Source organism: Heloderma suspectum, chromosome 17 (assembly GCF_057233095.1).
Source record: "Heloderma suspectum isolate Gila_16-S chromosome 17, 16-S_ref, whole genome shotgun sequence".
Lineage (NCBI taxonomy): Eukaryota > Metazoa > Chordata > Lepidosauria > Squamata > Helodermatidae > Heloderma > Heloderma suspectum.
The window spans coordinates 12,473,629-12,487,137 of NC_139474.1; the positions used below are offsets into that span (position 1 = coordinate 12,473,629).

The 13,509-nt window shown below is 50.6% G+C and overlaps 1 protein-coding gene across 2 annotated transcripts; it reads right to left on the bottom strand.

The window, feature by feature from the left end:
- Positions 1 to 2,834: 2,834 nt before the first annotated feature.
- On the bottom strand, positions 2,835 to 11,957 carry FLAD1 (flavin adenine dinucleotide synthetase 1). Of its 2 annotated transcripts, none has more exons than XM_084824539.1 (8): positions 11,921 to 11,957; positions 10,399 to 10,543; positions 8,122 to 8,881; positions 6,598 to 6,745; positions 6,099 to 6,197; positions 4,734 to 4,923; positions 3,932 to 4,005; positions 2,835 to 3,300 (listed from the first exon to the last, which is right to left on the bottom strand). In XM_084824539.1, exons 2-8 carry the CDS (start codon positions 10,498 to 10,500, stop codon positions 3,165 to 3,167), a joined length of 1,509 nt encoding a protein of 502 aa, XP_084680665.1. In that variant the 5' UTR covers positions 10,501 to 10,543; positions 11,921 to 11,957; the 3' UTR covers positions 2,835 to 3,164. The 2 variants fall into 2 exon arrangements, with proteins under 2 accessions (XP_084680665.1, XP_084680664.1); XM_084824538.1 differs by having other exon boundaries at positions 10,399 to 10,649.
- Positions 11,958 to 13,509: the final 1,552 nt, after the last annotated feature.

Sequence of the window (13,509 nt, forward strand, 5' to 3'; positions counted from 1 at the left end):
GTTTTAAGAAGGGGATGGGTTTGACTCACGTTGTGACGAGGCAGGCGAGCGACCGTGTTGTACCACCTGGGTTGTATCTCCCAAGGTCTGGAAAAGCGAGGGACCCCGAAACGTGCCTAGAAGAACAGGTGTCCCAGGGGGCCACCAACACTGCACGGCACTGCACGCAAGGCTGGGGACCTGGGAGGCCCCCTAGTCCAAAAGCTCCTGTATACACCAGCAGCAGAGAAGCACATAGACACACTCGTGGAGAGCTCGCAGCACCCAGTAACCCAGGCTGACCGAACACCCGCTCTTGCAGTGCGGAAAGGCCAGCCTGTGCACAGCCCGCCGCGGGCCGTAGGGACCCGCGGGGGCCATCGAGCCCCACGGATGCAGGCCTGCAAACCACCGCAAAGGGGGAAGCATTCTGCTCTGGGCCGCTTCAGATGCGAGCCAGCTTTTAGCAGGAGCGTGACACTGACGTCTCTGTGCCTTTGTGCCGTGTGACCGCTGGAAGCTTCTCCACTGTCCGAAAGGCCTCGATGCCTCGTCAGGCTTGCCTAGTAGGAGCTGGGGGGTGCCAATGTGAATCCCAATGGCTGAACTCCCCCCGCCTCCACCAAATAGAAGTGAAAGCTGCAAACAGTAGGGGCATACCCAGGGCAAACAACAGGGACAAACTACAACAGGGGCATGCCCAGAACAGCACAATCAGAGAGTCTAGCCCTGGGAGTCTCAAACAGGGCTGCCCCCAGTTTACCATGGCAGGGCACAGCAAACAGAAATTCAGCAGAAGACGCATGTTTTCTGTGGTCCCCGCTCCACTTTGAGGTTCAGCGGGTCTGCGGCCCAGGGACTTCATTTACAGCTGGAGCTGTTAGCCGCACGGTGACAGCCCAAACAGACGTGGGAAGTGTGTGATGAAATCATGTTATTTTTTAACATGAAAGCAACTGCGGAGCGGGGGGTTCCCGATGTTGATCGGGGCCAGCGGCCCTGGAGGAGGGGGTGTTTTAACCGCTTCCCCCTCTGCTGTTTCGCTAATCTAAGTCATCCCACCACCCCCAGATCTTGAATTCTCGAGCCGGGGTGGGGAGACAGCTGCCTATCCCCCTCCACAGGTGAGGATATTAACACCGGTCTTCCTTGTGCAAGCTCAGACAAGAGAATCAAACAAGGGTGTGTGTGGGGGGAAATATACGCAAAAGCACTCTGCACACGCTCAGAGGTCCTCCTCCGCTTGTCAACATTCCATTATAACCCAGAATTAAATACAGCCTTGGCACAAATTTAAGCGGCATGCTTAATAAACCTCACACCCTTTGCCTTCAAAAGTGGGTCCTGGGGGGTGGGGAGGGACCAGACCTCGATGTGCCGAGGCAAAGGCCTTCCCTGCTCATGCTTTGTTTATATGCAAAAGGGTAACCCTTCATATAAGCAACCAAGTTTATCACCCAAGTCAGGATGTTTATCAGTAAGCTGAAAATAATGTCAACGGAGAAGATAGGATGACAATGCGATATATACAAATAAAGAATCAACAGCTTGAACAAATTTCAACAACAAAAGGTTTCCTTCAGCGGAAAAATATACATCTATTTGGCTTCGTTTGTATATTTGGTCATTTATCTGAAAAGTTATCTTTGTGTGTATAGATCAGCCTCTCCCAATCTGGCGCCTTCCAGATCTGTTGCACAACTCCCATCAACCCCAGCCAGCATGGCCATTGGGCATGCTGACTGGTGATGATGGGAGTTGTAGTCCAACACATCTGGAGGGCTCCAGCTTGGGGGGGAAGGCTGGTATAGAAATATTTATTTTTGCCTTAACTCTTTGGATCTCTCGTTTATTGTTTCGGGTAAGGCGACATCACGTTTTGTCTCATTGATTCAGCCTTGGATAGCTGCCAAGTCCCAGCGTCCCCACAGAGCCCCCACCCCTAATTTTTTTTCTGGCCCAGGACTCTTAGCAGTGCGAGGTGGCTGTGTTTAGCCACCCTTTTCATTTCCCAGAACGCCCCCTGGCCGAGCGACATTCTGCGGCATCCTTGGTAATTAAAAGGAAGGCTAAATGCAGCTACCTGCCGCTGCTGTGATCACGGCCCAGTAAGCCTGCCAGACCCATTAAGGACTGGCCCCGCCAGGGGACACTTTGCCAAGGTCTGCTCAAACCCGAGCCTGGACCTGATTGACCTTTTGGGGAGGGAATTTTGATTGGGAAAACTCCACATGTAAAATGGGTTGAATTTCCCTCTTCTATCGCTGTTTCCATGAGCCAATTCCTTCCTCTGATCACTGAACCAATTTTAGATCTAATCCCAATCAACTTTAGATTTGTAAGCTCCTTGGGGGCAGAGACTTGTCCTCCTTTTTACTTTGTAGGTCACCATGCACACTTACGGTGCTACAGCAATTTAATGTTATTAATTTTTATTTTCATTAATTTTTAATTTTTATTTAGTTATATTTAATTTTTATTAATTTTATTAATTATTGTTAGTGTCACAAGATATATTACAATTACTAGTAAACCTAATAAAGATAACAAACATGTCTATCATGATTAATACCTATTATGATCATAATAATGAGGGGGAGGAGCAGGAAGAGGGGTTGGATTTATGTTTTGGGCCTAACATCCTGGCATTTGAACAGTCAGTGTGAGATGATATTGTCTGTGGATGTGGGAAATTCAAAAAGGTATTTGGGCATCTCTTGCCGAGGATGCCAAGTGTTGTCAGATTCCTAGAAGCGCACCCCCGCCCTCTCCACTGTGCCTTCCTGCCCCTGAAAATTCTTGCCAGTTATTTGCTTTACTTAGGTACAGTGGCACAAAACCAAAAAGACATAATCAAGAATACAATGGGGCTGGAATTAACCAGGTTTATTTCCGCTTTCTCACACGACGCAGGGAAGAATGTGTACAGCTGACCACCGACTGTCACGAGCACAGGGGCTGTACCATAATATATCTGTGTGTGACAACAGCGCAGGTGCCAATGGGGCTGGAAGCGCCACCGTACAGCATGGTGCCCCACTGGTCATGGTGGTGGTGGAGGCACCGCTCTGTTTCGCCTCAGCTGAAGCAGGCCTGGCCTTAACCGAGTTAGGCTTTGGGCCTTGTCAGCTCTGCAGGGACGGCCGACAGTTGCTAAGACAACAGGCATCAGGCCTAGCCAGGATTCAGTGGCGGGAATTGCGTTCATCCTCTTCGTTTTCTAGCTCATAGGCTGGCTGGTAGCATTCCTGCCCTCGGGCATCCGTGTAGCACAGGGCCGGGTTCTTCCGCGTGTTGCTCATGCCACCGAGCGAAGTGTAGCTGTCAGTACGTGCGGTGTTTGGGCGGGAAGAGAGAGGGAGAAAGCATATAATTCACAGCAAGCCATCTTTAGTACAACTCGTCTTTTCAACAAATTTACCACGCTGAAGCCTCAACTCCCACATGATGTAGTGGATATTTTAGACTTGAACCAGAGGGGGGGAAAGAGAGACCTGGGCTTAAATTCCCATGCAGGGGTGAAGCTGCCAAGGATGATTTTGGGCATAGCCATGACTTCTCAGCCTCACCTACCTCGTGGGATAAAGTTGGCTACTGGTGACTTTTAGATTAGGGAGGACTCATAGCTCAGTGACAGAGCCCCTGCTTTGCATGCAGAAAGTCCCAGGTTCAATTCCCAGCTTCTCCAGGTAGGGCTAAGAAAGGATCCTGCATGAAACCCTAGAGAACTGCTGCCAATCAGTGTCGATAATGCTGCGGTAGATGGACCAGGAAGCTGACTCGGTATATGGCAGCTTCCAATGTTCCTATGCAGATTAGATTACTGCAATTTGGCTGTGTGTGGGGCTGCCCTGGAAGATGGTCTGGAAACGTCCACTGGTTCTGAATGTGACTGCCCAATGGTTGATCCCACATTCTATCTGTTATTTAAAAGCACCATTACTGTTCCTACCCCTTGTCATAAAGAATGCAGTACGGGACATATAAGGTGCGAAGGAACTTCCATATATCCCGGTACGTCCAATCCTGTGGGGCAACCAGAAAGAAGAAAAAGAGTTATCAGGAGAGCTGATTGTACCTTGCACTAAGCCCCGCACAAATGTATGCCCCAGAGGAACCTGAATGCAAAGCCAAGGAAAGCTGGACACGATGATCTATGCAAATTAATTCAATTTGCTTACAAGGGCAGGTAATTCAGATCAAGACGGGTGAGCAGTCAAGTCCCAAAGGCAACAAATGAAGGCCCAAAGGAACTGGAGGCAAGTAATGTGGTCCAGGACAGACAGGTAAGGTTCGGGTTCCAAAAGATGGTGGTACAGGGGCAGGGGGCAGGAGCTAAGCCAGGGGAGGTTTTCTCTTGTGAGTGGAGATGCTCAGACTAGAAAGCCAGCTCTCAGGCCAGGGTTTTTATCGGACCTGGTGAATAGAGATTGGCCCTCCGGGGTCAGCTGATGGAATTTACAGGCAGGTGACAAGGCTGGTACTGCAGCCTAGGTAGCGCCTCTGAAGCCCAGAACTCAATCTGCCAGGCTTATGGGTGACACAGAGTGCTGGCAGGGGTGGTGGAGGAGGAGGGAGGGCACCACAACCCTGGCTGCTGGGGGTCTTGTCTGGAGACCACTCCCTCCGGAGCCTTACGCAGCCAGATCTCTGGCTGGAAATTTCTGCTTAATCAGCAAGATGACACAGCTATATTGAAACAGACCCACCCAGCCACTCATACGAGAACATTAGGCCTAGGTGCTGTCACGAACCAGGAGAGGGTTGACCCTCATGTACTGGGGCCAGTCAGGGTCTGTCATGCAGAAAGGCGTCAACGTGCAGGAGTAAGGATCAGTGCGGCGGGTGCCCATCAGCACGGCCTCAAGCTCCGGCTGCTGTGTTTTCAGGTTGCCCAGGGCCTCTTTTATGTTCCCGTGGACGTTGAAGATGTGAAGTTTATACCTGTGGGAGGTGTGCGAAGTCGTCAGGAGGTATTAGGGATCTGGAACATGAACCAAGAACCTCGTGGAATCCTCCTCAGGATGGCAAGCAACCTGAACCCCCTTGATTGGTTGCCAGAACGAAGCGTCTGGATTGGCCAGGCCTGGTATAAATATTAGGCCTTTGGCACTGCTTGATTAATGGAGCAGTAAACTCCTGGGCTGCAGAGGAGACAGTCCAGACTTGTTTTGGGGCACGGCCAATGGCTGTACCTCCCATCCAAGGGTGGGATATATATCCCAGCCTCTTCCCTAGGGTATTTAGAATATATCCCTGAGATAGATAGATGGACGGATGGCATGCGCGCATGCGCATATATATATATATATATATACACACACACACACACACACACACACACACGTATATATATATATATACACACACACACACACGCCTGCCTGCCTGCCTGCCTAGGCATTATATATATATAATGCCTAGGCCCAAACAATCCTGGGAATTGTACTTTATATATATATTTAAAAGTACATTATTGATAAGCTGTTCCAGAACAGAAAGTTCTCCAGGCAGCACCCCAAAATAAAATAAAACAAAATTATAATTGTATGACAGAGCAATAAGTGAAGGTGCCAATCATTTGTTTGTTTGTTAAGAACATAAGAAGAGCCCTCCTGGATCAGACTAAGGGTCTGTCTAGTCCAGCACTGTGTTCACACAGTGCTCAGCCAGCTGCCCAAGGGAAACCCACAAGCAGGGCATGAGTGCAGCAGCACCCTCCCGCCCAGGTTCCCCAGCACCTGGTGTACACAGGCACACTGTCTCTGATACTAGAGGTAGCATACAGCCATCAGGACTAGGAGCCATTGATGGCCTGATCCTCCATGAATTTCTCCAATCCCCTTTTAAAGCCATCCAAATTGGTGGCCATCACTACATCTTGTGGAAGTGAGTTCCATAGTTTCACTCTGCACAGTGTGAAGAAAGCCTTCCTTTTATCCACCCTGAATCTCCCACCAATCAGCTTCATGGGATGTGCCCTTTGGGTTCTAGTATTATGAGAGAGGGAGGAAAATGTCTCTCTCTCCACATTCTCCACACCAGGCATCACTGTGTACACCTCTATCAAGTTAAGCAAAGTGACTTCCCAGCCCCTGGAATAAGTCCACGATTCGTACCGCTGAGCGGTGTCTTTGATAAACTCCTCCATCTCAGGAAACGGGGACACAGTGTGGATGTAAAGAGCTTGCAGCTTCTCCGTCCTCTCCGGGTACTGCCTGGGTGGGAGAGATAACACATGGCACATCCATTTCAGCAGGAACATAGGAAGGTGCTGTAGATGAGGTCACCTATTTGTCTGCCTACCTCCGTAGTGTCTACTGCAGGGGATGGGCAGAAGGTAGAGATCTCCAGATGTTCTGGACTTCAGCTCCCAGAAGCCCCTGACTCCATGGCTGATAGTCAGGAATGCTGGGAGATGAGGTCCCCTGGTCCACTGCTCTGATGGGCAGCACAGAGGTTTTGCCCATAAGCTGCTACCTGACCCTTTTCAGATGGAACCAGTGGGGATAGAACCTGGACTTCTGGCATGCAAAGCAGCTGCTTTACCACTCTGCTAAGGCCCTCCCAAGCATATCAGATCCACAATACAGAAGGACATAAGGAGGAGGGAGGCACCTCTGTACAGCAGCATGGAAGAGGTGCAGCAAGGCTGTGCAGTCTTTCCCGCCATTGAACCCGAGGCAAACCTTCGACAGGATGTACCGATCCAGGGCTTGCTCAATGGTGTGGATGGCTGCCGCCACCTTCTGGCCAAGGGGGGAACCTGCAGAGAAGTCGAAGGGGATGATTGAATACATTAAGCTTGTGACAAAATCAGATGAATATAAGAACACAAGAAGAGCCAGTGTGGTGTAGTGGTGAGAGTGTTGGACTAGGAGTCAGGAAATCCGGGTTCTAGTCCCCACCCGGCCATGGGAGCTCACTGGGTGACTTTGGGCCAGTCACAGACTCTCAGCCCAACCCACCTCACAGGGTTGTTGCTAGGAGGATAAAATGGAGAGGAGGATAATGTAAGCCACCTTGGGTGCCTTAAGGAGGAAAAAAGGCAGGATATAAATGTTAATAATAATAATAATAATAATAGCCCTGCTGGATTGGACCCAGGGTCCATCTAGTCCAGCATTCTGTTCACACAGTGGCCAACCAGCTGTTGACCAGGAAGACATAAGCAGCAACTGGTGTACACAGGCAGACTGCTTCTGATACTGGAGGTGGCATATAGCCATCAGGACTAGTTGCCATTGATAGCCTTCTCCTCTAGGAATTTGCCCGATCCTCTTTTAAAGCCATCGAAATGGGTGGCCATCACTACATCTTGTGGAAGTGAATTCCACAGTTCAACTCTGCAAAGCATGAAGAAGCCCTTCCTTTTATCTGTCTCAAATCTCCCACCATTCATCCTCATGGGATGACCCCACTGGGTTCTAGTATTATGAGAAAGGGAGGAAAATGTCTCCCTCTCCATGTTCTCCACACCAGGCATCATTTTGTACGCCTTTATCACGTCTCCCCTCACTCGACGTTGTAATTTTATCTCCAGGGGAGATGCTCCAGCCCCTTGATCGTTTTAGTTAGCTGTATCTGCACTTTCCCCATCTCTAAATATATTTTTTTAGGTGCAGTGACCAGAGAGAGAGAGAGGGTGCAACTGACCTGAGCTTATCCAGGGAGCTTCATTGCTGAGTGGGGATTTCAACCAAGTTCTCCCTAGTCCAGCGTTCCCCAAACTGGTGCCCTCCAGACGTCTGGGACTTCAACTCCCATCAGCTCCAGCCAGCCTGGCCAATAGTTGGGAATGATGGGATCTGTATTCCAGACCATCTGGCGGGCATCTCCTTCAGTTAGGCTGGCCTAGTCCTAGCCTGACATCTTACCCAGCCTTCCCCAACCTGGCACCCTCTAGATGCGTTGGACTGCAACTCCCATCATTCCCAGCGAGCATGGTGAATGGCCATGCTGGCTGGAAATGCTAGGAGTCACAGTGCAAGACGTCGGAAGGGCACCAGGTTAGGGAAGCCCGCTCTAACCACTAGACCACACTGGCCCTCCTTTCGGCACCCACCCACTATTGCACTTATAACCTGCAACTCCATAACCCCCAAGGCTCTGGCAGGAGTGCGCTAGGCATTACTACCCTACCAGACTCGGCCAGAGCATACACATCCATGGCTGCCCGGGCGACAGGATCGGCTACGAGGGGCACCACAACCCCTTCGGGCAAGTTCTTCATCAGGAAGGAGGACGCCTCCTCCAGATCCGCCTCTGAGTCCGAGTCCAGGGTCAGCTTGACCCGGAAGTAGTTGCTGACCCAATCCGGGTAGGAGCCCAGGCTTGTGCGGCGCCGGAAGCTGGCGTTGGCCTGGTCCAGCACAGGAGCGATGACGACTTCTTCCGTGTTCACGTAGATCTCCTGTGAGCAGAAGCGGGTCTTCTCGTTGCGGAAGAGGTGGCCCAGACCCTCAAACGCCCGCCGCAGCAGCGACGGAATACCCGGGAAGACGTACACATTCCGGACACTGATGAGCGGGTAGCTGAAGAGGCGGCCGGTCTCCTTGTCCACGCCGTAGTTGAGGAGTGACGACGCGGGGACACGGGCCAGCTTCATCTCAGGGCACTTGGCGTCCGACTTGCCAAAGAACTTCTTCACCAGCTCGACCATCTCCGGGTGGGGGAAGACTTTCTCCCCGAAGGCCTGGGCCACTGCCTCGAAGGTGACATCGTCGTGCGTGGGGCCGATCCCGCCTGACGTCAGGACGTAGGTGAAGCTGCGGGCGAAGGACGAGATCTCGTCAGCGATGGCGTCCACCTCATCAGGGACCACGGAGATCTTGGCTACCTTCACGCCCAGCGACCGGAGCTTCTTGCACAAGTAGAATGAGTTTGTGTCTTGGGTGTAGCCCTGCCAAGAAAGCAGGAACACTTCTGTTAAAAAATATACTGAAAATATAACAGAAGACACAAGAAGAGCCCTGCTGGATCAGACCAAGGTCCATCTAGTCCAGCATTCTGTTCACACAGTGGCCAACCGGCTACCCACAGGAAACCCACAAGCAGGACATGAGAGCAGCAGCACCCCCCCGCCCATGTTCCCCAGCAACTGGTATACATAGGCAGACTGCCTCTGATACTGGAGGTAGCACAGAGCCATCAGGACCAGGAGCCATTGATAGCCTGATCCTCAGTGCATTTGTCCAATCCCCTTTTAAAACCATCCAAAGTGGCGGCCATCAATAAACCTTAGGGAAGTGAATTCCATCATTTAACTCTGCACTGTGTGAAGAAGTCCTTCCTTTTATCTGTCCTGAATCTTCCACCAAGATATACTTCTTCTTCTGTTTAGTTTACAATAGTTATATACTACTCTTGGTATGTAACCAAGATACACAGTTCAGCCAACAGGGAAAAGTTCTCCCCAGCTGATTTTTGCATAACAAACCTCTCTTAAAGGCACAGGAGCAGTTCTTTCATTATGCAGGCTAAGCAAATCTGCATGTAATTCCCCTGTTTTGCATAATGCCCTCTGCAAGGCAAAGGGAGGTCCAAGAAGATAGAAGCCCTGCTGCGGGGGGGGGGGGGGGCTTCTGAGATTTCTCCACCCTTTCTCTGGTTGATATCCCTAAGGACTAGGAACATACTTTTTAAAAATACTTATATAGATGAAAGCAACGGCATGAAGATAGTACCTCACCCCCACCACCCTTATTTGCTCTGCAGCAACCGCTATTTAGAAACAGACTGGTTCTGTGCAATGGAAGTTCTGTTTAGTCAGCCACATAGCACAAGATTATTTATTTATTTCAAGTATTTTTATCCTGCTCCTCAGCCCAAAAGGCTCCCGGAGCAACTTACATGCAATAAGTTAAATAAGACAGTCCCTGCCCTCAGGCTTACAATCTAAAAAAGACACAGCATTCAGAGAAAAAGGAATGGGGAGGGAAGAGGAAAAAATGAAGCAGTCTTTCAGCAGGGCTGGAGAAATGGGCCTGCTTTCCCTCTCATCTCCGTCAGTACAGCCTGCTGAAATGGCTGCTGGTGTTGGCAGTTGAGGGAGATGGTCTTCAGCAGGACTGGTGGGGTGGCCCCAGTTCCCACTCTAGAGGAGGGGTGGGCAGAGAGCTCTCCAGATTTTAGGAACTTCAGCTCCCAGAAGCCTCTGCCAGCATGGCCAATGGCCAGGAATTCTGGAAGCTGAAGTCTAAAACATCTGGAGATCTACTTTCTTCTCTGCCCCTGCTCCAAATGACGGACTTTTGCTCTGGAATAACAACTCTCCTGCTGCTTGCCCTCCCAGGAGTTGGCATTCAATGGCAATGAAATGGCAGTTTTATTTAGCTATCCTCCATATAATTCTCTAATCCCCTTTGGAAGCCATCTAACCCTGTGGTCATGACTGGACTGCACAGGTAGCGTGTGTACCTTTAGGATCTCATCTCCAATAACAATGATCCCAGCTGTCACGGTCCTGTCTGATGTCCTTTCGCTGCTCCCGGAGTTGGCGTCATTGCTCTGCGCTGCCATGGCTCGGAGGTGCCCACTTGGCCGCCCCGCACGAAGAATGCCCCTGCACAGCCGAAGGTTCCAGAGCATGAGGGTCAGGCACTTGGAGCCTGCGAGCTCTAAACGTGGAACTGGAATGGCCACATGTCCGCACGGTGTGGCTGGCAGCACTAGCCAAACAAACAAATAAGCAAGCTGATGGTTGGGGGGGGGAATGGGGTGGGGGCAAGAGGAGTGGAATCGAGTGTCTGGAATCCTGAACTGGAGCACTTCATACATTTTGTTGCAGTATCCTTATGCAGGAGGGGGCTGCATGTGGCCCTTGCCACCCCCACTGAAATTTGTGGTGGCAAAAACGTCACCAGTTTGCCACTGATTTTCGGTGGCTAACTGCTAAGGAAGCCTAAAAGGAAGGCGGTGTGGTGTAGTGGTTAAAGTGTTGGACTGGGACTCTGGAAACTTTGGTTCTAGTCCCCACTCAGCCACAAAGCTCACTGGGTGACTTTGGGCCAGTCACTGGCTTTCAGCCTAACCTACCTCACAGGGTCCTTGTGAGGATAAAATGGAGAGGAGAAGAATCACTTACAGCACTTGCAAGAGGAAAAAAGCAGGATATAAATGTAGTAGTAGTAGTAGTAGTAATAAATCCAGCTTGTGCTTGTTTTAAAGTGGCTCACCAGGAGGGAGGTCTGGGGCAACGAAAATAGCCCCCAGGCTTCCCAACATTGTCTACCCCCATCTTAATTCCACCACCACTTCCTTTGTCTTTTTTCTGAGCTCTCCCACCTCCACCCACAAAGAGCCAGGTTGTTTACCCTCTTCAGTCCCCTTCTCTTCTTTCTTTTGTGTCATGTCTTTTTTAAAAAAAGAGCTGGATAAAAAAAATGCTTTAAATAAATAAATAAATAAATAAATAACCAAGGGCGGGCAACTCAGTGCCCTCCCGGTGTTTTGAACTACAACTCCAGTAAACCCTCACCATTGGCCATACTGGCTGGGGCTGATAGTAGTAGTCCAAAACATCTAGAACTCACTAGGCTGCCTTTGAATAGGGATACCTCTTGCATTTCATGGCCTTCCCACCCCCCCATACAGAAGTGTAGATCTGATAGCTGATGCCACAAGAAATCCCTCTTTCAAGGTGCTGCAAAGCTCTGGCTCCCCCTCCGCAATTACATCTCCTTTATTAGGCTGCTGTGAGGACTTTTTTCCAGAACAGAAATGTGTGACACTCCTAGATGAAGGCGGCTACTTTTCAGAAAGGAATGAGAGCGTGAAGACACTCTGTACATGCTCAGGAATACCCTCCTTCATATCCTCCAGCGTGGGGGATAGCACTGAAAATACATCCCGGGGCACACCCCTGTGAAGCCCCAGCTCCTATTCAAGCCCCGGCTCCCTCCCCCCCCCACGCCCCCTTTTCCTCTCCCTTCCTACTTACCTAGCGTCCAAGCTCAAAGAGGCTTGATTCCCCGCCCACCACTCGTCCATTGGCCGCCCCTTCCACTGCCCCACATTTTCCTTCCCTGATTGGAAGGCAGGAAAAGGGGCGTGGAATGAAAAGGGGCGAGGAATGAAAGGGCCAAGGGAAGAAGCCCATTGGCCTACAGGATGTGCCCCGTCCTAGCCTGACGTTCTATCGACCTAGTTAGAAGGAAGATGGAGAATGAGCGACACTCTGCAAGAAAACTACAACTCCCATCGTGCTCTGCGAGGTGCAGCCAGGGAGGTTATCTTTTGGAAGCCAGGAGAGGCGTTGATTCAATCCTTTCGCTTAAGTCGCGGGGAGATAATAAAAGGTGTCTCAAATCACTGCCTAGTCTGGAAAAATTACAGCGCCCGCTTTCCCAAACCTGGTGCCATGCAGATGTGTTGGACTTCAACTCCCATCAGCCCCAGCCCAACACACCCGAAGAACACTAGATTGGGGAAGGCTGATCTAACAGATAGAATTATAGAATTTTAGAGGTGGGCGGGGTGCCTAGAAGTCATCTAGTCCAACCCCTAGCAGGATTTACATTGCAGGGTGCAACTGCAGCATAGCTGTGACAGCCTTTCAGTTTCTGCTTAAATATCTCCAAGGAGAGCCCACCACCTCCCAAGGAAGCCTGTTTCACCACGTAGCAGCTCTTACTCTTTTAAGGAACGCCCCCCCCCCCCCAGGCCTACAGCTCCCAGCATATTTGGCTAGACAGGCGATTTTACCTGTCTAGCCGGGAAGCTTCAGAGCAGGGGGTGGGGGAGGTCATGCGGAGCATAGGAAGCTGTGTAAAACGGCTTCCCAGTCTCCTCCCCTCCCCTGGGACCACCCCCTCCCCCATGTCCGCACGCCATTCCCAAGTGCAGAGATGTACCCACCGCGGAGAAAACCACACCAGCTATGAGGGGGCAGGGCGCGCAGTTTCTGGGAACCAAGGTCAGAGCCCTGGCTCTGACCTTGGTTCCCAAAAACTGAAAAATGCTATGGCCCTCTAGACAGTGGGTGGTGGCCACAGGATTGCTCCCTAAGGATTAGTCTTCGAAAGAGAGAAGCAATATACATGAATCATCTCATCTACAGCTTATTTTTTAATATTTCTAGCCCAGCCTCATAGATAAGCCTACACATACACACAGAATAGCTACTAGCCTGCAGAATTTTTTTTCACTAGCCTATTTTTCATGCTGGCTGCAGAGGGAGGCTCCATTCTCCATAGCCAGCATGGAAACTAGGTTCTTAGGTTAGTAGAAACCCCCCCCCCCCGACTTCTACCAAGCGGGCTGGGGGAGCTGGGATGGATCATTCTGTTCCATGCTTGTTGCAGAGGAAGAGGCGTTTCTTCCTTCTTGGCTAGCATAGAAACCAAATGGGCTAGCATAAGCGGAATGAAACAATCTGTCCCTCCACAACCAGCCTGCTTATTCACCTGCATGTAATTCCTGCTTGCCTATCGCAACCAGGTGACTTGTTAAATGCAATGCTGTTCTAGCTGCACCCGGATTATTTAATCAGCAAACAGAAAGGCTTGAATGAGCTGGAGGAGAGGGGAT